At 37.2% G+C, this 22631-nt stretch overlaps 1 protein-coding gene, 1 long non-coding RNA gene and 1 other non-coding gene across 4 annotated transcripts; 1 reads left to right on the forward strand and 2 right to left on the reverse strand.

Moving 5' to 3' along the window:
* Window positions 1-2313: 2313 nt before the first annotated feature.
* Window positions 2314-21203, reverse strand: LOC149959094 (ionotropic receptor coreceptor Ir8a-like). The gene is made up of 6 exons (XM_090167344.1): window positions 21150-21203; window positions 14190-14351; window positions 13045-13198; window positions 10226-10446; window positions 6065-6351; window positions 2314-2587 (listed from the first exon to the last, which is right to left on the reverse strand). Exons 1-6 carry the CDS (start codon window positions 21201-21203, stop codon window positions 2314-2316), a joined length of 1152 nt encoding a protein of 383 aa, XP_090023470.1.
* On the forward strand, window positions 8130-9388 carry LOC149959095 (uncharacterized). Of its 2 annotated transcripts, XR_016478371.1 has the most exons (4): window positions 8130-8378; window positions 8463-8718; window positions 8772-8889; window positions 8953-9388. It is a non-coding gene; the product is annotated as an uncharacterized LOC149959095 (long non-coding RNA). The 2 variants fall into 2 exon arrangements; XR_016478370.1 differs by having other exon boundaries at window positions 8130-8718.
* Window positions 15127-15291, reverse strand: LOC149959096 (U1 spliceosomal RNA). The gene has a single exon (XR_016478641.1). It is a non-coding gene; the product is annotated as a U1 spliceosomal RNA (small nuclear RNA).
* Window positions 21204-22631: the final 1428 nt, after the last annotated feature.

Raw genomic sequence — 22631 nt, forward strand, 5'->3', positions numbered from 1 at the left:
ACGAGCTTGAACATTTTCTAATGAAATGATGTCTTAAGAATTATAGGGATTCCAAAGACAAGATGCTGATTCCATTAGAGGACATACAAAGGTGGTATACACAATTGTTAAACCTCACTTTGTAACGCCGCATTCTTTATGTTATTTTTTAATAAATAGTTATGGTTTTCGTCCAGTCTCTTAATTTAATATAACAAGAGTAACCCGTAAAGAGGAACCCATAAATACGAATTGAAAAGGAATCGTTAGTTCTCAGTCGCTAGCGCTTCTAGAGTAGGACTCTCCCAATTAACTCAAAAGAAAAAAGTTAACCCCGTTCGGCAGGGTTTCTTCAGTGACCAAATGAAAGTGCCTGCAAAAATTTCCAGGTTGCAATGTTTTCCGAAGTTTGACTTAAGTTATTGGACTTTAGTGAATCAATGAAATACCGGGTTGAGTAATTTTTTTAGGGGTAAGGGTTTTTTTTTGAGCAACGCTAAAATTCGTCTCAACAGTCATTCTCGAAACGAGTTCACGATGTCTGATGTACTCTGGTCTTGGTTCAATGAATTTCTAAATAAGTGTTACGTTTCACATTCGACGCAAATTAAAGGGCTACAGAATTGTTAGAATTTTGAGAAGTGGGAAGTTAGGCCTTGGTCAAGAAATTGGGCTCGCATTTTTCGAACGATTCTGTGATCCTAAAACATTCCAAGCTGCGTATAATGCGTATTCATAATTAATCCCCAAGTACACTTACGAGGAGTGTACCCGAGGTGTTAATCACCGATTTTTATGAAACTCGAGGGGTATGTAGACCTTGGGGTAACATGAATTTTCACCAAGGGAAAGGTTACGCTGGGCTTCCGTTTTGCTATGGCAACCGAAAATGTTTTTGACAACTTTAAATGAAAAATCTACACTTAAAAAAGCATGGAAATGTTTTTCGAAAAATCAAAATAAATTTCAAATCTCATCTAAAATGCTAAATTTGAACTATTTTGGGTGAAATTCATCAAGTTTGGGTAAACTTCATCCAAATTTGGGTAAAATTGAAAAAATTTCCATGACTTTGATAAATGAAGGAATATTTGCAAAATTTTACCTTAAAAGGGTTTTGTATTTTTTTTTATTAAATCGACACAAATTGGATAAATTAATCAAAATTGGGTAAAAAGACCAAAATTGGGTAAACTGACCTAAAATGTTGAAAATTGGATAAAATCGTGTTAAGCCAACTAATATCGTCTAAAATGGGGTAAAATGATAAAATTTGGGTACAATAATCAAAATTCGTCCAAATGACAAAAATTGGGTAAAATGGTGTTAAAACAACTAATATCGGCTACAATTGGGTAAAATTATAAAATTTTGGGTAAAACAGCCATAAATGTGGCTAAAATGATTAAAATTGAATAAAATGAATGAAATTTGGTTAAACAACCGGAATTTGGGTTAAATAAATGAAATTGACTAGAATCGTGTTGAATTAATTATATTGACTAAAATAAACGAAATTGGATAAAAAGAGCAGTTGTTACTTAAAATGAATAAGTTTCGACTTCAATCGTCTTAAATCAATTGAAATTGACTAAAATAAATCTTTAATAAATCATTTTATTCAATTTTAATCATTTTTAGCCACGTTTATGGCTGTTTTACCCAAATTTTGTCTTTTTACCCAAATCTTTATTATTTAACCCAATTGTAGCCGATATTAGTTGTTTTAACACCATTTTACCCAATTTTTGTCATTTGGACGAATTTTGATTATTTTACCCAAATTTTATCATTTTACCCCATTTTAGACGATATTAGTTGGCTTAACATATTTTAGGTCATTTTGCCCAATTTTGATCTTTTTACCCAATTTTGGTTAATTTATCCAATTTTTGTCGATTTCAAAAGAAAATTTTTACAAAACCCTTTTTAGGTAAAATTTTGCAAATATTCCTTCATTTATCAAATTCATTGAAATTTTCTCAATTTTACCCAAATTTGGATTAAGTTTACCCAAACTTGATGAATTTCACCCAAAATAGTTCAAATTTAGCATTTTAGTTGAGATTTGAAAATTTATTGTTTTGATTTTTCGAAACATTTTCTTAGTAAAGTACCCTGTGAAACCGAGAAAATCCCATGCTTTTTTAAGTGTAGATTTTTTCATTTAAATTTGTCGAAAACATTTTCGGTTGCCATAGCAAAACGGAAGCCCAGCGTAACTTTTCCCTTGGTGAAAATTCATGTTTCCCCAAGGTCTATATGCCCCCCTAGTTTCATCAAAATCGGTGATTAACACCTCGGGTACACTCCTCGTTAGTACAATACAACATGTTATTTAGTTTTAGTTAAATTTCTCAGTTTCGGAGCGTAAAAGCGCGGCAGAAAACGAGGCTTAGCTCTGGGATGAACGACTAGTTCCAATATGAAGACGACACATGAGAGGCAAACCAGCGAAAACCACAAAACGAAGACGGCCCGCAGATCCTCGAATCCGAGCGTCCTCTCCCCCGTGACGGCATCCACTCCACTCGTGCAGATGTCGCTGTCGTCAGTCACGTCGTCTATCCATTTCACTTTCAAACCCGTTTCTAGGAATTGAAATAACCTGCGCACGAATACCAAATACAAATGAGGTTTAAAAAAATCTTAACTTGAAAAATCAAGTTTTGATAAATTCGAATTTGACGCTGAAGTTAAGAGTTACGCCGTTTTTAAACTCAGGTAACGAAATGTAATTAATAAATTAAATTCAATCTTATTTAATTCGCGTGAAACTCAATTTGCGGATCTCGATTATAAGATAAATGTTTGATAGTTATAAATCTATAACTAATTTCTAATGTAGAGCCTATATGATCAACCTTCTGGTATTGTCAAATAAGCGTAAATAGTAGCTAAAATAAAACCTCTTCAAGGAAATCGTACAGTTTGCAACATATGTTTCCTTTTAACCAGGTAGTTTTTTTTACAATCAATCTTAGCAAAAACACGACGGTCTGTTTATCTTTGAAATGTTTCAATTATTTCAAAAAGCACTATATAAAGCTTAACTTGCCGGTCTTGGCTCTCAGAAATATTACTTCTTGGCGATTTCCTTGAAAAGGTTTTATTTAAGCGTTTATTCTAAATCTGGGCTTCATAATTTATCCCTATATCCATGCAGGAAACGCAAAATTGTAAAATTATAAGTATAACAAAATGCAAGTATTAACTTTTTATCGTTCTATTTCATTCATTATAGCCCTATTATTGAATTGAATATTTTCGGTTTGTTGGTTACTAGATTCACTTGGCTATCCAAAGAAGTCAACTACAATCCATAACAAATCAAACCATACCAACTAGGTTAGGCATTCACTTTATAAAAATTATTTTTTATTTATTGCTTGTTTTAAATTTGCCAATGCAAAAACAGAGCGTTGGCGAGCGTTGACAAAATAAATTTCGGTTAGGCTTAACATATTTTTTGCGTTTACACCAAAAATTTCCATTAGGTCTAACAACCTTTTTTCGCATAGATGACTCAACTATCTCACCATAGCGGCGCTTTCGCCCTTTTGAAAACCAGCCCATAAAGAGTGAGTAGGGATGCAACGTTTCCACTGTTTATAAAAATAATAATGGTCAGCTAGGCTAATACCCAAGGCACCACCTTAGGCCTAAGTCTTGTTTTTCCACTGGCGCGCGCAACGACGCGTTTCTCAGCTTTGAAACGTTCAAACGTTTTTACGCGCGTAAAGAAAATAACATTAGGTGGATTTTTTTCGCCTGTCCGAGGACAAAAAGTGTAAACCTTTTACCCTAAAACGTTTTATTCGCCTGTTATCGGGGTAAGATTTACCCTGTCCCGAATTTTGTTCGCTTGTTCCAGAGCTCATATGTTACACTTTTTACTCCTCCTCGAAAGGAGGTGTAGAGGGAGTAATCTAGCTTACATAGAAAATTCGTCTGCTTAAATTTAGTTTCACGAAAACATAACGGGTTATGAACATCTTCACATGTGGCAAGCTTTTAATAAAGAATATCCAATTGTTTAATGCTATTTAATGACTTTAAAAGTTGGTTGATGACTTAGACCTAAGGTGGTGTCTTAGGTATTAGCCTAGCTGATTATTATTATTATTAAATAAATAAGAAAAATGAGTCCTATATTGATGATCTCACCACCGGTCTCCATCTTAAAAACAAAACAAATATAAAACCTTTAACCTCTAACTACTCCCTTCTTACTCCAACTCGTTTTTTTCGTCAAGATAGAATTGGAGTAAAATGACGTCATAGGGCTACACTTTTGAACCTGCTCAAAAAACCCAGAACAGGTAAAAAAAAACCACCTATTATGACGCGCGCTAGAAAACAAGCTTTAGTCATCAAGCGACTTTTGAAGCCATTAATTCAGGTGGCCGGGTTACAATGCGTAGGAGGGTGGTGGCAAGCCCTGCATGCCACGCAATCGAGCCAACAGCTCCCTACACTAACTATTACCGTTAACCTCAACAAGTTTTATATGACTATCTCGGTTCCGGATCCGGTTCTTAAATTTTCGCTCTGTCATTTCCGGTTACGGTTTAAAATGTTTAACTTATCGGTTCCGGTTCCTAAACGGTTCCAAGGGGGTTTAGTATTAAAGGGAATATAACCTCAGGTATTTGGTGTGGAACACCAACGTTTGCAGCTCTGGCCGCTTTTGCCTTTGGCTTTAGAAATGTTTGGCGCCACTGAATAGGGTAATTTGAAAATTGGAATTGTCTTCCGTAAAGATTGCTTTGCAGGTTATCTTCCCTTTAAATGACATTAAATCACACTAGTAATTCAAATGAAATTAAATAGAAATAAAGTTAATCACATTTATTTAATTTATAATATAAAATTTGTTTCTGGCCAATTATATTTTAAAAATAGTAGCTTTTCCGCAGTTTTTCCTTTAGGTCGGTTCCGAAAGGGGTCTTAATTATGCCTGCTCCTCTAAATAATTGCTCACATGGCACACTAGTAGCCGGAGCTGACAAATATTTCGGCGGCCATTGCTACATTTAGGAAATTAGAGGAATTATGTTTCCACAATTGCAAGAAAACCAAACTAAAACTAAATCTACGGTTTTCTTGCTACTTTTACTGCGGATAAAGATGAGCTTATATGAAATACAAATAATAGCATAAGCCTATCAACCCTAAGTTTGAATCGAAAGGCAGTGTTGGTTCAAGCAAACGACTGGCGAAAGTACAGCGCTAAATCCACCCGGTGGCGGAAAAGAGAAACGTAACGCGTCCCGCAATGCATGATGCCAGCTGCTTTGGTAAGAGAGAGGTGCGTAGAGAGAGAAAGGGGGAAGGAAGAAGCTTCAATTTATCTCTACCAGGTGCCGATACTATCGCCTGATTCTTTCTTTTTCGCCCGTCCAGTGGTGGTACAAAGGGCGCAATGCACGTTTCAAACTTAGAGGTGATAGGCTTATGATAATAGTAAGTTTAATTACTAAATTAGTAAATTTTCAACATGCGCTAGATGGTGGTAAATAGGTATGGAACCATTTAGAAACCATTTATCATAATAAAAAACTCGGTTCCGGTAACGGTTATCATTTTTTTCACAAATATCGGATCCGGTTCCGGATACTGTTATCAAATTCTGGTAAAATCGGTTACGGTTCCTAGAATGAACCTGGTTCCTCTCGGTTCCGGTAACGGTTATTATTATTTTTTAAATATCGGATCCGGTTCCGGTTATCAAAATTTGGTAATATTGGTTCCGGTTCCTAGAATGAACCCGGTTCCTCTCGGTTCCGGTAACGGTTATTATTTTTTTAAATATCGGATCCGGTTCCGGTTATCAAATTTTGGTAATATTGGTTCCGGTTCCTAGAATGAACCCGGTTCCTCTCCGTTTCGGTAACGGTTATCATTTTCTTTAAATATCGGATCCGGTTCCGGTTATCAAATTTTGGTAATATCGGTTCCGGTTCCTAGAATGAACCCGGTTCCTCTCCGTTTCGGTTTTTCGTTGCATTAATACTTTCTAGGGAATCGTTGAAAGGATTTTATTGAAGCATGTATTGGAGAAATTTAGATTTCGTAAATGAACCTTTTATCAAGGGCATCTCCAAATTCCTTCGTGAAACGTTTCGTGTAAGGAAAATAGCAGTGGATCGGAAACACGGGTTCTTTGGCTATGTGCACGCGGGTTTCTGGGGCGATCGAACACATCAAACCCAAGAAATACATGAACGTAGTGCTTTCCACCAAGAACGCCGATTTTCCATTGACCGTGTCTTCGTAGTTTTCCCAGTTGAAATAGTCCTTGATTTCAATCAGTCCTCCATTTTTCAACATTTTCTTTTTGACGTCTTTCACGGCGGGATACTCCGATTGCTTCATACGATAAAAATAAAATGTTGGATTAATATAACACGCGCTAAAAGTTTTCGTAATTCGTGGATGGATTCTAAATATTAACAAAACCCATCTTCCTAACCTGCTAATTTTATTAACAAGTTTCAGGCAATTTTCTCCTGGCAGCCATTTTGTTTCTATTTTAAGTAGAAAGACTACCTTCACGAAAATAACATTCAGTGAAAAATAACGCGCTAGCACCATTTAGGCGTGCGCAAAGCCGGAAATAGAAAACCCCTCCAAAATCACTTAACGAATAATGTAATAAATTGTATTGTGCCTACGCTTGTTCTACGCGTGAACACACTTGGAAACCAAATATATTTCCATTTTGCAAATTGGATTCAAATTCTTAAAGTTATTAAAGAAAAAACATGAAATTTAACCCTAATTTAATTTTTAAGTGAAACAAGAGCAAGCGTGAAAGAACCATTGAATTGGGAATATTACTGCTAGAACTACAATTACGATTTCGGTTGCCATATTTACGCGGGACCTGTTCTGAACTTCTGATAAGACTGTACGAAATTAATCTTTATAATTAGGCGGTAGCGCCATCTATATTTTGTTATATATAGTTATATGGCTAAAAATAAATTATTATTAGCTAACTCACCGTAACTCTAGTTAAAAAGGATCGTGTTGACAGAATAAAATTATTTTTAAACAACTTCAAAGGTTTGTTTGTTACGAGTAATCATACATTTCAATTTCGCATCAGATTCGCGAAAAAATTCAATTGCAATATAGTTGCCACCACTAGAGACAGATGCCGCCACGGTAGAATGATAAAGTCGATAAAGTCTCCTTATTGAACGAAATTGGTCCCGCGCCAGCCAAATTTAGTTGTACCTCTATTTATTTCCAACTCAATGGAAAGAACGTAAAAACGTTTCATGTTTTTAATCGTCACTATTTCTTTAATATATTTAAAAGTTCGAATCCGATTTGCAAAATAAAATCCTATTTCCCACTTTGCTCACGCCCAAATGGTGCTAGCGCATTATTTTTCACTGAATATTATGTTCATGAAGGTATTCTTTCCAAAAAGTCTCCTGTCAGTTGTCTACATAAAATAGAAACAAAATGGCTGCCAAGAGAAAACGGCCAGAAACGTTTGATCAAACTGTATCTTCGCAGACTTCAGCTGAATTTTCAAAACACATTCTTGTATTGATTTTCTAATACTGTTTCTTCGTGCAAAAAGTGTGTATGAATATGTAAATATCCCTGAGCAGTGTAAATTTTACATTTTACATCGTTAAGCGAAATAATAGAATTGTTAAATTTTGAGCTGTGATGCATCCGCGATTTGGCGGGAAATTAACTCCCAACGGAATCAGCGTTGAGCCTGCTGAGATACTTGTTTCATTTTATTGGCCTAGATTGACACTTCTCTAGTAAGATAATGTTATAAACTTATGATATTATGAATGTTTTTTTTTTTTCAAAAATAATAAACTTTATTTTGGTGCACATGACAACTAGGCCTTCGCACCATACACACCCTGATACAGATACTCAAAAACAAAACAAAAGAAAAAGAAAAAATATATATACAGAAAGATAAAAGTTGGCAGTCCTTTCGACTGTTCTCTCTTCTGTGTTTTTAACAAAAAAAAATGACTATTTATGTCTGCTTTGTATTCTACTTGCGCTTTAAAAAATACTGGCCGCGCGAAAAATAGCACAGATATCAGAAATGATTGCCATGTTTCCGTTTTGGACCGCAGTTTTCACCCCTTGTAGAGTTGTATCATATCTGCCTGTGTTTAGGGCATGAAAAAGTCTTGGCCTAACTGGTTGACCACGAACACAGGAGAACAGAATATGCTCCACTGTCTGGACCTCCTGAGTGTTACAACTAGTACAAGCATTCGACTGCTTTAAGTTGATAAGGAATAGTCTTTCATTGGTAGGTAAGCGATCACAGTTCAGTCTGGCCAGGAGAGAGTCCTTCCAACGGGGAAGCCTCAAGGCTGACAATATGTCACGCGATGGAACTGGTTTGTAACAAACTCTATCCGTACTTTTTAGAAAGAGGTGCCATGCTGTGGTCCAGTTGTTTGACACTAACTGCAAACATCTAGTTTTCAGGCAATTTTTCGAATTTGGAAGAAACTCACTGATAAAGGGGGAACAAGAAACGAGAGAAACATCAGCACATTTGTCGGCCACCACATTTCCCGGCACTCCCACGTGAGCAGGACACCATAACAAAGTGATGCTGCCCTGATAATTGTCGCATAATGTTCTAAAGGTCAAGACTTGGAAGTCCAAACTGAAGCTGGAGAACATGGAGAGAGTAGACTTGGAGTCTGAACAGACAATAATATCTCCAAGGCTGTGAGTATGAGCGTAACGTAATGCCTGATTTATTGCAAACATTTCCACCGTAGTGATGGGATGACCCGGATCCACCAATGACCGATGCTCAATCCCATGTTCCGGGATACAAAAACCTGCACCCGCGCAACCAAGATCCTCCCTGACTGAACCATCGGTATATATAATCGTGTGAGTACACTGAATTTTGTCTAGTTCTGAGAAAAACATTTGATAAAGTTCTACATCTGACAGGTTTCTCTTGGAGAGCCGTAACCAATTACAATTGATGGTAGCTTTTACTGGCTGCCAAGGAGGGATCAGAGAAATAGGAGCGTCCTATTATGAATGTATATTCGCGATCGAAACGGGTCTAGGTGGCGCAGCGGTTCCACCCCTATCCAAGGTAGCGCTTATGATTGGCGTCTGCTGCTGTCAAATAAGAAAAATGCCTAAGTCTGGGCGTTAAATTTGCTCCGAGATAATTATAATCGGCTGAGTAAATACCCAAGGAAACACACAGGGCAACTACTGACTTGTTAAGCTAATTATCGGTGGTCAGGGTAAGTTGCGTAGGAGGATGGTGGCTAGCCCTTCATTCCACAAGAGCCAAGAGCTCCCAGCCCTTACTATTAACGTTAACCTCAGGAAGTTTTTATAGAGCGGAAAGCGAGGGGAATCTAATAAACTTAACGCAGAAGGAGTGGTTACCATGGAGAAAACGCAGGAGTGTAAAATTATATTTAAATGCCAATATGAACCTTTTGTAGCTTCTATTGCATGCATCATAACTATCTAATAAACGCAATTACGTGCCATAAAAAGTCCTTACGCTATTGGCCGTCAAACGCTATTAGCGCCAGCTAATACGCCACCAGTCTAGTTTTCGACGACAACCAAAACTATATTTCCCAATTTAGTTATTTTAATAAATCACTTTATGAAATAATTCTTCACCCCACCAGGGGCGGTTAACCCTTTCGGCGCCTCTAGTCACAGAAATATTTGGCGCCCCTGGGCATTGTCTAACCGTTAGACAATGCCCAGGGGTGCCAAATATTGGCTGGCTCCTACTTAGCTGACCAACCCGTTAGAGCCTCTAACGGGTTGGTCAGCTAAGTAGGAGCAAGCCAAGTACTTCAACCATGCGGCTTTATCAAAGTTTTGGCGCCCCTAGAAAAATGCCACCCTAGGCATGTGGCTACTCTGCCTAATGGTTAATACGCCCCTGGATGTAGCTAAATATAATAATAATAATCAGCTAGGCTAATACCAAAGGTACCACCTTAGGCCTTAGGCCCATGTCAACTAGTGAATTTTAATGCCATTAATTCAGGTGACCGTGTTGTACCGCGTATAAGGGTGATGGCAAGCCCTTCATGCCACGCGAGCTAACAGCTCTCAATACACTCACTAATACCGAGAACCTCAATAATTTATCTACAAGTGTCTCTCTAAAGGAATGGTCATGAATGCAACTGTTGAATTGATGAGTAAATTGATTAAAGATTTCGTAAAGATTTCTTACTCTAACAAACGTTTCGAAACTGGAGCTTTCCCAGACCATAACTTTCAAGTCGTCACTTTCCTTTGCCAGGTCGTCAATGTTTTCAATTTGCGATGGTACGGTGACAATGGTGAGTTGGCTTTTGAAGTGGCCAGTGAAGGCGTTCATTAGAGTGAGAACGCACAAGCACCACACGAACATCAAGAATTTGTTAATTCCTCTCTCGGGCTGTTTCGGGGTTCCTGGAAATTAGAACAAAACAATTGCTGAAATAAATTTGATGTAAAGTTGTGGCTCCCACCGGTTTTCTCGCCACGTCTGACGGAGCTAAGAGTGCGTCTTGGAGCAGATAAGGTGTTTCTGGAGCTGAATGTTCGATACCTCGAGTACAGGCGGTACGTATCTAAGCCCCAGACAAGGGGTGCGAGATTCTTGGGGAATCACCTGTTTAGTCCGACGTACGATTTTAAGGACATCCGGTGGTCAGTGTTAAATAAGGTAAAAATAATATCGCTAGTTTCAGGGCCGTCTTTAACCTATTGGAGGCCCTGGGCACATTAGGATAATGGGGCCCCTATGACCTTGACAGAGCACTATTTTGTTAGAATAGATTTTTTCGAAAGAAATATGTTTTTCGGTAATAAATATCGGTTATCGTTTGATGATGTGGCTGGAACTAGGGGGCCCCTATCGATCGCGGGGCCCTGGGCACGTGCCCAGAGTGCCCAGTGGGAAAGAGGGGCCTGGCTAGTTTCAAATTTCTCTAAATGGTGGCCGCAAGAGATGAGGTCTGGCCAAAATAAATTTGCCCCTCCAGAAACACCTTATCTTCTCCAAGAGGGCATCCTCCTCTTCCTCGATCTCTCGGCAGCTTGTGACGTCAAGAGCGCGTTTCTTCCCACCTCATATATTTCTCCCAAGACTGGAGACCAACCTAACGTAACGCGGTGAAACACGTTACCAAAAATTAATAATATTACGTACCAAAAGTCTGGGACTGTGGCTCTGGAGGCTACATGATATTTAGCAAGTGATATAATTTCACGCGCTCCCTCCTGGAAATTTTCGCGTAGGCAAATATCAAATAAAATTACAAAACCAAATTATAATAATGTTACTTGTATCGCGACGCCCTGAAATATAGTTCTATTTTATGTTATAATTGTCTTTTCACGCGTGATGTTTCATAGAGCACGCGAATTTAACATTTCTGTTTCCAAAGGCTTTAATATTGCCGGGTAAGCAAAATACTGGTTTCGAGTGAATTTTTGAAAAAAATTTCAAAGAATTACAAGACACAGGCCTTTTTTCAGTTCGTCTTCATCCGGGAATCGATGTATTAAAGGTGGTTTTGAGTTTTACCTCGGTGTAGGGAGCTGTTGGCTCGCGTAGCTTGAAGGGCTTGCCACCACCCTCCTACGCATCGTAACTCGGCCACCTGAATTAATGGCTTTAAGAGTCGCTTGGTGACTTAGGCCTAAGGTGGTGCCTTGGTTATTAGCCTAGCTGATTATTATTATTATTATGTTCATAATTTAAAAAATGCCTAAGTCTAACTTTTAAATTAAAAGTGAATATTCGTGAGCACGCTTAACCGCGAGTTTGAAACCGCCCTAACTTTCAATTAGCGCTACTTTTTTAAAAGACAGATTACGTAACAAAAGAAACGAAGGAATTGTGTAATTACTTGGGTTAATATCATGTCAACCACGATCCAAGCTGGATCGCGAGCCCCAGTCCAAAGATAATCTAGACTACGTACCCAGTCCCAGACTTTTTATGTGTCATACTATTTATTTTTGACGTTTCTAAAGTTACCAAATGGAGGGCTCATTGAAATGTTGTATAACATATTAGTTTTGTACCGGAACATAACTTATAACTTTTTTACTTACAATCTCAATTTAACACTTGTTTTTCTCATTTATTGATTAGTTTTCTAGAGATAAAACTATAAATAAATAGGCTTAAGAGAATTTTAGTAATTTTAAGGTTAATATTGCTATTCTAATTAGCGAGTTTCAATAACCGGCATCTATCGGTTTAAAAAAAAACCATTAGGATGGTATTTTTTTTCATCAAAGGAAAGTCTAAACTGACGTCATAGGTCGCCGAGGTCATGCTAAAGTATGACTTCCAACATGGACCAAGAATCTAAAGGAACTTACTGTTCCCGATATTTTGACACGGTAGGCGTGGCCAAAATCGGAAGGCTCTCTGAGGTACGCCCACCGCTTTGAAGCGCCTCAAGAATTCTGTTCAACTATTACTATGAGAGATGCTTAGTCGGGGCTAAAGCGAAAGCACGTGCGAGAAAATTAGGTTACGCTTAGTTCATTAATTTTTTAAGTTTAGAAATGCAATGGATTCCAGTGAATTTGATGAAAAACCTCAGCCATATGCGGCTTACTGGATATTTTTACTTAACAGAATATTTAATTGCTTAAACTTTAAAAGAACCAATTCAAATAAAAAGGTCCTAAACTTACTAAGCCTCATCATTTAAAGGACAACAACGGCGCCATTTTGTGAAAATTCAACGTGAATGCTCCAGCTTCTTTAGGAAACTACGCCGGAAATCGACTTCATGCAGTGACGCTAAGTTTGTCCACCTTGAACTAAAATAACCATGAGTTTCCTGTTCCCAGTATTAACGCGTGCTTTTTAAAGCCTGAACAGTGAGTCCCCTTAGATTCTTGGTCCATGCGTCAAAAGTACCATCCTCGTCGGCTTTTTTTCCTAACTGCGCATGCGTCGGATACTATTGAAACTTGCTTATTTATTTATTTATTGGGCTGCAGCGAGCATATTTGACGAAATTTGTCTTTAACTGAACTTACCTTCCGAAAAGAACGAAGCGAGGAAGTTCCAAAAGTGTTCGGACACCAATTTAGATTTATTAATTGGTTTGCCTTCGGCATAATTTAAAAAAATATCCACTATTAAGCAAAAGGCCACTTGTAGCAGTATTGACAGCAAAACAGCGAGCCACACCTGTACAAAGAAAATACTTTATACAAAAACCCGTTCTGCGAACTGAAAAAACCGTGTTTATTCTTGTTAATGTCTTTACGAAACACCATGAAACATACTCGTTGGCAAAATATACCAAGAAAAAGCTCTAAGCGTGGGGCAATTGTGTGAAAACTGAAGAGGGAAACGTGATTTTCGACCCGGAAACTCATCACCCGAAGTCGGACAAAAATAAAGGGCTTAAATCGATATAAATTCATTTTTTAGTTATTTCGGGTGAAAAATAAAATTATTTCGGCCCATTCTTTTGTCCGACTTTGGCTGAGAGTGACGTAGACCAGATGAGTTTCCGGGTCAATCCGAAATATGATAATTTACCATTTTTGAAGCCTTGTTTCCGAAATTCAAACGATTATCTGGTCCTTAAATAAAAATATTACGTCACGGTTTATATATTTACACAGGGTAGACTAATTCGGCTCAGAGATGGACGCTTATCATGGCTTATGAGCTATTCCAGCGTTTAGAGAATTTGAAAAATTCTACTTCGCGCCTACAGCGCCGGCTTGTGTAAAGTTTCTAAACTATAATCAACTATTGTTAAAATAATATTTATATTTTAAAATGGAGCGCCACCTATATTTTAAATTTAAATGTATCGTAGATAATTAATAATTTTAAAATACATATTATCAAATTATAAATACGGTAGCTCATTAGTGTATTTATAATAAAAATTTATAAAAATTTAATTTATAATAAATTAATTAGTACTGTTTATATGCAATAGAGGGCGTACCAGTAGCATAGTAGAAAACCGGGTTGCCTGTCAGAAGAGCTTAAGAGGCTCAAAACGCTAGCAAGTATGAAGGTACAAGTAGTCTAAACTGTGTAAATATATAAACCGTGATTACGTTCTCCAATACTTGATGCCTCTTAAATACGCCCTCGATTTTCCGTATAGTACTCATGAAACAAACCTCCTCAAGGCTATCTCGTCAGGGTGACCTACCTCAAGGGTGAATGTAGCAAATAATCCCCAGTAATTTTCGGCAATTTCTGTTTTGAGAGCAGTGACAATGAGCAGGTAACTGGTGTGCAGCGCCGGGGAGTAATAAGCCATTTCCAATCGTTCGTAATCGGCTGTAATCGGAATTCCAAACATGTCCACTTCCTATAGGGTTGATGACGTACAAAATTATGTTCAATTACCCAAGGCACCACTTTCGACCTTAGTCATCGAGTGACTTTTAAAGCCATTAATTCAGGTGGCCGGGTAGTATTTTTAAAGAGTAAAGGTTAAACTAATGGTGTTTTTCTTTGGGCTGTCTACTCTCGGAGCTCTGTATGAGCAATCTTTGAGCTTCGGAACAACTCCAGGGTTTGACAAGTTATCTCCTCAACATTTGACCACTTCGGTTCCTAGCAAGGTTCGTAAAAATGCTCGCCGCAAGGCATTTTTCTCAAAAACTACAAGCGGTAGAGTTACGAAATTGTTAGGGTATTATGTCTCGTATATGAATGTTTAAAATCCAAATTATCGGAATAATTGGAACATTTTTCACGTATTTGAAATTTTTTTGGCGGCAAGGTGCTAGACAAAAAATTCCAATGAGAAAGTTGTAGAGCAATGTCGATAATGTACAAAGAACAAAATGCCATTGGAAAAGACCAATTTTTCGCCAAGATACGAGGTGATGAAAAAAAAACAAGTCGTCCATATACGGCAATAACCAGTTTTGAGCTCAAATTTAAAAAATGTAGTTTTTGAGAAAATGCACAGTCAGAGCAAAAAAGACACCTTGTATACGTAATCACTTGGAATTGTCTCCTTAGAAATCGTCTAGTTTTGAAGAAGCATTTTATTACAGTATATGTGGTCCTCGGGATACCGACAATTAAAATTACACGTTTAGCGTGAGCGTTTTAACTTTGTATTATGTAACAAATGGGGTGTAGCGCGAACGCAGGACCCCGCTACCATAAATTGTGCGCCCCAGCTGTTAACAATTTGCAACAGTGGTAAGAGTCAACCGCACCCAGAGTGCAATGGTACAGTCTCATCCAAGCTCGCCTCCTTCGAGATCGAGGCTGCAGCGACGCCAGGTAAGTATGCTTCTCTTGTGCTCTCCAGAAATCTTACATTCGGAAGCGAAAGCTAGGATGCCCTATGCCACTTTTTAAAATCTCGATATTTAAGATGATAAATTTGAATTATCTAATTGGAAATACTTTTAATATCTCAATTGGTATATTCCTAAAACCACCTCTAAAAATGGAATGTATATTTCGGGTGCAAAGTTCGCTTACGTCAGACATTCGGCACAAGGGGGCGCATTCTAGAAACTATACTCCCCAACATAGGGAGTATAGCAGTTAGATAACTTCGGTTCATTTACTTTGCTTTTACGTAGCGAAAACTGCGCAATAGTGGTTTTTGATTTTTTAAATTATTAACAAAACACTTGTTTAACGAATAATGCAAAAATTCTACATTTTGCCCAAGTTTGTGTTCGAACAAATCAAATTGCAAACGTGTACTCAAAACTAATAGCGCTTTCCATTTGACTGCTCTCGAGCACTCTAGATTGCTCTGATCAACATTTTATGTCCATTAGCGTGCTCAGATCTGCCCCGATCAAGTTTCGCGTGTTCCATTTCGCACTCTCGGGTGCTCCGAGATTGCCCAAAACCGATCTGCCGATTTCGACAGATCAATGGATCGAGATCGAGATCGGAGCAAACTTTCGCGTGTTCCTTTTAGATTTTTTGGCAAAATGGCAGACCAAGACGCGAACATTCAAATTACTAGCAGATGAAAACAACAAAACGCGGGAATATGTTCATGGCATGTTTCATTTGCGGTTTTACTCTAGTCGATTGGGGTGAGATCTATGACGTCAGAGACAGATTCAGAGCGAGTCTTGAGCAATCAAATGGAAAACGCTATAAATACTTCTGTGATGTTGGAAAATATTTAATCTTAATCTTTATTGAGTAAAATAATTTACAAAAAAACAATATAAATTATGGTAAGGAAATCGGAAGGAAAGGTGTTCAGCACTAATGCCGCGTTACCTCTTTTAACTACGATAACAAGAGGAGCCGGGTTCTATCCTAGCTTGTGGCACTAGGTAAAAACTCGGAACTTCTCCTTCCGCGTAGAGCTTGCAAGTTTTCTCCCCACTGGTTAAAGGGGCTTAACCCCGAGCTCTTCGGTTTCCTCATACCAACTTGTAGCTCGGTTAACGGTAATAGTGAGTGTAAGGAGCTGTTGGCTCGCGTGGCATGCAGGGCTTGCTACCACCCTCCTACGCATTGTAACCCGGCCAAATGTTTAAAGGCATTAAAAGTCACTTGGTATTATGAGGTAATCGACCGATCGCGGTTCACCAGTAACCTCCCAAATACACGGTTTCTAGCAACTCTTGTAACGATATTTAAATATTACAATAGTTTAGGGTTTTAAAATTCATCTCGAGGTTCTAAAGCGAGGGCCGGGTACTTCCAGTTGATATATCTTCCAATAGACGAGGTTTCAGTAGCAACATTATTGGGAAGTGAATGTTTGAAGTTACCCCGAGACCATTAGTCGACTATTCCTCTTCGATATATTTTTGAGCTAAGTTTTTTGTTGATAACGCGTGTCATTTGACAATTGCCGGTGGAATGTGTCTCTTACTCTCTTTTTCTAACAATGACAGCGAGATGAAGACTAAGATCTGAAGATTTCCTGATTGATTTTTCATTGTAAGGGCTATTTCAAAGATAAAATTGCTCTATGTATTAGAAGAGATTCATTTAAATTTAATATTTTTAAATAAATTTATAAAAAGTGTCCTCCTTTTAAAAGACGATTCATTTTATATTTTAAACTTTTTCATTTTATTTCTGTCAGACTTATGTAAACTATCAATTTGACTCAAATGATGCGTTTACATTTGACCGAAAGTATTAGGCCTAGTACTATCATCAAACTGTATATGTATACACTTGAAATGTCTAAGGAAGATGATGGGGAGGGGTAAGTCACTCTCGGATGACCTGTACACCATGGATTAAATAACCTTAAATAACTTAATGTAAGGTTATTTAATCCATGTGTACACCAAGTTCGCTTACTTACTACTGTTAAAGGTACGGATTTTAAAGAGTTCACGAACTCTTATTAGCACAGTCATAGGTACGACAGTGTACATCGAGTTCGCGGAGTGACCAGCCCCTCGGATGATGGTGACCAAAACGTGTTTATCTTACATTCAAAGTAACTTAAGCCCCGCTTTCTAAACTCGGTGCTAATGGATCCTTAGACATTTTAAGTGTATACGTATGCTGTTTCCTGGTACTACCAAGAAGAGAATTGGTTTGGCTTACACCTCGTTGAATAGAGCCCATGATTCCACTCCAGTTACCGTCGGCCAGTTTTCTTCCGAATCCACCATCTGGAGAATTTACTATTTCGTAGCTAGAAAGATCATGATTGGAGATGTAAAGTCAATTTTTATTAAAAATATTGTATTTATGGACTTCTTAAATCTGAGACGGCAAAACAAATCGGGAATTAATTGCTATCAGATTAAGTTGAAATAAAGTCCTTCTTGCTTTCAGTTAATCTCGATGGTTTAAATACATATATTTTATTTATCATACAGGGAATATAAGATTCAACAGAGTAAAAACCTCAAGACTTTTATAGGGATTACCGACCACAACAAATCATTAAGCAGAACCGAAAATACCGAAAGCAAAAGTGACATAAGACCCAAAAGTGTGTCAACTCTACCTTTGCGCCCGTTAAAATATTTACTGAGAGCTAGTCTCATTATAGACTGCATAACCTACTAGTTGGAATAGTACTAGTAACTGTATATTTAGTCTCGCTTCGGTTAACTCGCCCGTAGATATACGTTGTAAAACGCCTCACTCGGCGGCGCTGGAGTGGAGAAAATTTCAAATTTTAATTACGTATTTTCAACCCCCTCTCCCACTCCCTCTTTTTGCTTCGAAACAAGCTCCCATTAAACATTTTACAGTACTGACACAATTTTGGATCTTATGTCGCTTTTGCCGAAAGCTATAAAAAACTAACGGGTAAAAATTGGAACTCTTGGGGCGACAGAAATATTGGACGTTATATTCGCTTTCAACTCAGAATATAATACCCCGTACAGTGTCATCCTCCTAGCTATAATGAGAACATCTTCATAGTTCTTCCGAAACACAGCAAGTTGCGGCTCGACGTAAAGTAGCTCGTTTTCAATAGATGTCGCTAGAGTTGAAATCAAAAAGGCGGTACTTATAACTACTTCTCGCGTTGGTTGGATCGTTTGTAAATTGGTCAATAACATAAATTACAGCTTTTATAAACAATATTTTTACACGGGATATATAAATTAGGTTACAGCTCATTAAATAAAGTAGAAGTTGTCTAACTATAATACTCTACAAAGGCTCTCTGATGACGTTATCATTTGGCTATTTTTATTTTAGCTTCCTTTGCCATAAATAGAATGCACCACGTTCTCCAGTAAAGTCGCGTTTTTCGACGAATCGGATAGATTCAGGGCCATCTCTAATAACAGGGGCCGTTTCATAATATAGGTGGCAATTATAGAGCTGCCACTTGCTTTAAGAGGATTATACAGACTTTCACTTATAATTTTGTAATACATATCTAATGCGAGAAATATCCAATAGTCTGCACAAGCTCACCATTTTTCAAAATGTGTAAACGGAAAAATGTTACTATACAGCAGTTTACCAATAAATATCCTCATCATAGTGTTATTTTTCAATATTACGTCATCAGCTTCGTCACAGAGAAATACCCGTGTGACTTTTTGAGCCTGGACCAATTTACAAACTATCCAATCAACGCGAGGGGTACCTATAAGTACCGCCTTTTGGATTTCGAAGCTACCGACATCTATTGAAAAAGAGCCATTTCACGTCGAGCTGCAACTTGCTTTCAAATAGTCTTTCCAGGCTGGGTAGGACATCCCGACTGTTGGTTTGCTATTACTTTTACACCACACCCACCCCAGTCTTCTCGACCAAATTTGTTTCAGTAGAGTAGACTATTCTGTGCTACATGGGATGTTTCACTTTTACGGTCTTTGATGGATACTTTTACGTAGCTCTCATGATTTAAAAACTGTAAATACCTGAAATTTAATCCACTTCCAATGGCAGGAATTATTTGTGAACAAAGTCCGTGTAAAGTGCCATCCTGATCTACCGTCAACATAGGTTCATACTAGAACATTACAAGTATTCCAAATTAAAATATTTTTTTATAAAAAAACGTAATTTACTTGTCTGAATTAGGTTTTCTGTTGCGTATAATCACCTGATTCCGTTTAATTATCATAAATTAATTAATTAATTTATGTAGGACTACACAATTAGCTTCAACCGAAACTTCTGGGTCCACTCGATATAGAAAATACATGTCTATATTTACAAAAACAATTTGACCCTCTTTCGGTCGAAATTTCCAAATATAGACTTCGATTCAAAATAATGGATAATGCAGTGCTTTTAGGGGAAAATCACATATGCACTTGCGACGCCAGGGTAATTTTGAATATAGACTAATCTTTTTTTTTTCTCAAATATTGGTTCCTAATAAATTTCTACTATATTCAGCAAAGTAAATTGCCTCACAAATTAATTTGAAGATTTACTTTTCGGGGAACTATTAAGTAGCTTTGTGTATTTACGCTTTTGTTCCGCTGCACAAAAACTGTAGATTAATTTTTAATTTGGTGAAAGTTTAAAATAAAATTTCCCATTCTCTTTTTCTCCTAATTATGATATAAATTGTTAGTCCTAAAATTCCCCATTTCCTTTAGTTAGTTTTGATTATTTTCGTTGCTGTAGGTGAAATGGTCTTCAGCAAAAGTGAATTACGAAACTGCCCAGGTTCAGTCTATAATTTTGAGACAAAATAATAAGTAAAAAGTTTAAAAATTATGGCGGATAAGTGGAAAAATAACTAAATATGAAAAAGCTCCAAATGGTCGAAAGTATTGTCGGTCTTTTTGGAGAATGGTTTTTGTTCTGGTTTTCTTCCCACTCGCCGAACCAAAGCTAGGTTGAAAACTAAAAAAAGAAAGACCCGTGCAGTTGGTCCGAGCGAATTTTCAACGTGTCACTGAAAAGCATGGACAGAGCTCAAATATTTGGGTATTTCAAGCACTTTGAGGAACCTAGCTTAAAGAATCTTGAACAGCACAACTGAAATGCACTAGAAATGATACCATTTGAACAACTCAAGGACCTTGACTTTCTCAATTGAGCTGATAACGGCAGCAAAACTACAAATCTAGAATTCCTAAACAGTAGTCATGAGCTAGTTATCAGTACCGACGAGGTACTGATGACCTCCTCTAAATTCTATTGTTGGAATTTGTGGGTTGTGGCTCTTCCGTATATTTACTTAAATTTTTAGTATATAATTTAGGGTTGTTAATTTTCCGGAAAAATAAAATGCGGAAAATGTTTCGAATTGCAGAAATTTTTCCTGAATTTTGTAATTTCCTAAAATAACGTCAAATATCATTAATTTGGTTACCCATGGTTAGTGGGGAAAACATTCAGAGTCCAGACTTCTTGATACCTTGATACCTCGCTTGTTTCAGAGGAACGTAGTTCTACACAACCGCACTCTCTGAAACCAGCCACGCTTTGCTTGCGCTTTATTTACGTACAGTGAGAAAGACTCGACCTTGGAAGACTCGAAAGTTTAAACTAATCTAGAGGTTTATTATTACTTTTAGATTCGAAAAAATGGGGCAAAAATGCAAACAATATATTAGACTAATCATGGAATGATTTTTTTTTAATTATTTTCGGAAAAATTGGGAAATTTTTCCGACTTACAACACTAGTATAATTTTATTTTATAATTATAAAATAACTCGAGCTGCAAAAATGTGCAGTACGCGATGAAAATACAGAAAGAACATACCTGGATCACTCCGAAACGACAAACGTTGACGCTGTCCACCGTCCCTTCGTCCATTTTCGACAATAGAGTTTTCCCGAGAGAAATAAAGCGCGTAGTGATATTCACGAATTTTTTAAACGGTGTTTTTTCTTTATACTCATTTGTGTAACGTCAAAAATATTTGTTTTCGAAAAACTTTAACTGGGACAAATGAGGTAAAAAGTAAACAGAACGTGATCAAAACCAATTTATTGAGCATCGATTAATGAAGATCGATTTAGTGAGTGCTGTAAAATCCTTGATTATTGATTAAGAAATTGATAAATGTAAATTTTTTTACCAAATGTCTTAATTAAAGATACAAAACTACGGGATCGTACTTTTGTTTAGTATTCAAATTATTTTTTATATCGGTAACTTCTGAAGGTTCCCCATTCGGACTGAGAAAAATAATTAGAAACCAATGTTATCGTTATCTATACACGGGCAACGCACCATAAAAAGGGTGGATTTCCTAAAAAAAAGTTCGGTTTCTAAACACGTATCGTCAAAACAGAATACTATTCAGTCATAGGGCAAACCAAAGGCCCAGAAATTAAGTTCATTAAGCCCATAAGTAAATTTTTAACCTCTAGGCTTTAATTTCTACGAGCTTGAGTGATTAAGTTAAAACTCCTAGTGGTTATGTTCTCAATTAGGCATTTGACGCGAGTATTTAACGTAATGAATCATGAATATGCTCATTTATTACTTCATTTAATAATGGACAAAAAGGGGTATTCTATGGAACCAAATTCCCATTCGACGGACAAATTTTAATATATTGAATCGATCGATACAATTATTCCAAATGAGAAAGATATTCCCAATCAAAGGATTAATATTTAAGGTGGATTTCGCCTCATCGTTGCATTTTTGACGTTTTTCAACGCTTTTTTTCGCCAATTTCAGAACATTTTGGGGTATGCCAACATTCTAATGGGATCTAGGCAAAAAAAGGGGCTGTGGGTGGGGATAAAATATATTCTATTTAGAGAGATATCAGGGTATTTTTAGGGAAAAGACATTATTTTAAAAGATAAAAGTTTTTGACGTTTTTCAACGCATTTTTTACACTTTTATCTATTTTAACTATTTGTAACGGTGTTCTTCAAAATATTGTCCATTCTTCTGCAATTTCATACATGTATCAGTGGCGTAGCCAGGTGGGGCACAGGGGGCACGTGCCGGCCCCAGACGTATGGTATTACGTACAAATCTTTTCATTTATTATTATTTTTCAATGGTGTGTCCCCTAAACCTAAATCCTCACTACGCCACTGACATGTATACAACTTACAAGGAGACGACGCGAGGTGTAACTCACCGATTTTGTTCAAACTCGGTGGTTTGATAGACCATCGTGTAACTTGAAAAACCCTAAAGGGAAATGTCTCCATAGGCAACCGTTTTGCCATGGCAACCGAAAATGTATTTGACAACACAAAATGGAAATTGTCCCAT

This window comes from Leiobunum rupestre, chromosome 2 (assembly GCF_980474605.1).
Source record: "Leiobunum rupestre chromosome 2, qqLeiRupe1.1.hap1, whole genome shotgun sequence".
Classification (NCBI taxonomy): domain Eukaryota; kingdom Metazoa; phylum Arthropoda; class Arachnida; order Opiliones; family Sclerosomatidae; genus Leiobunum; species Leiobunum rupestre.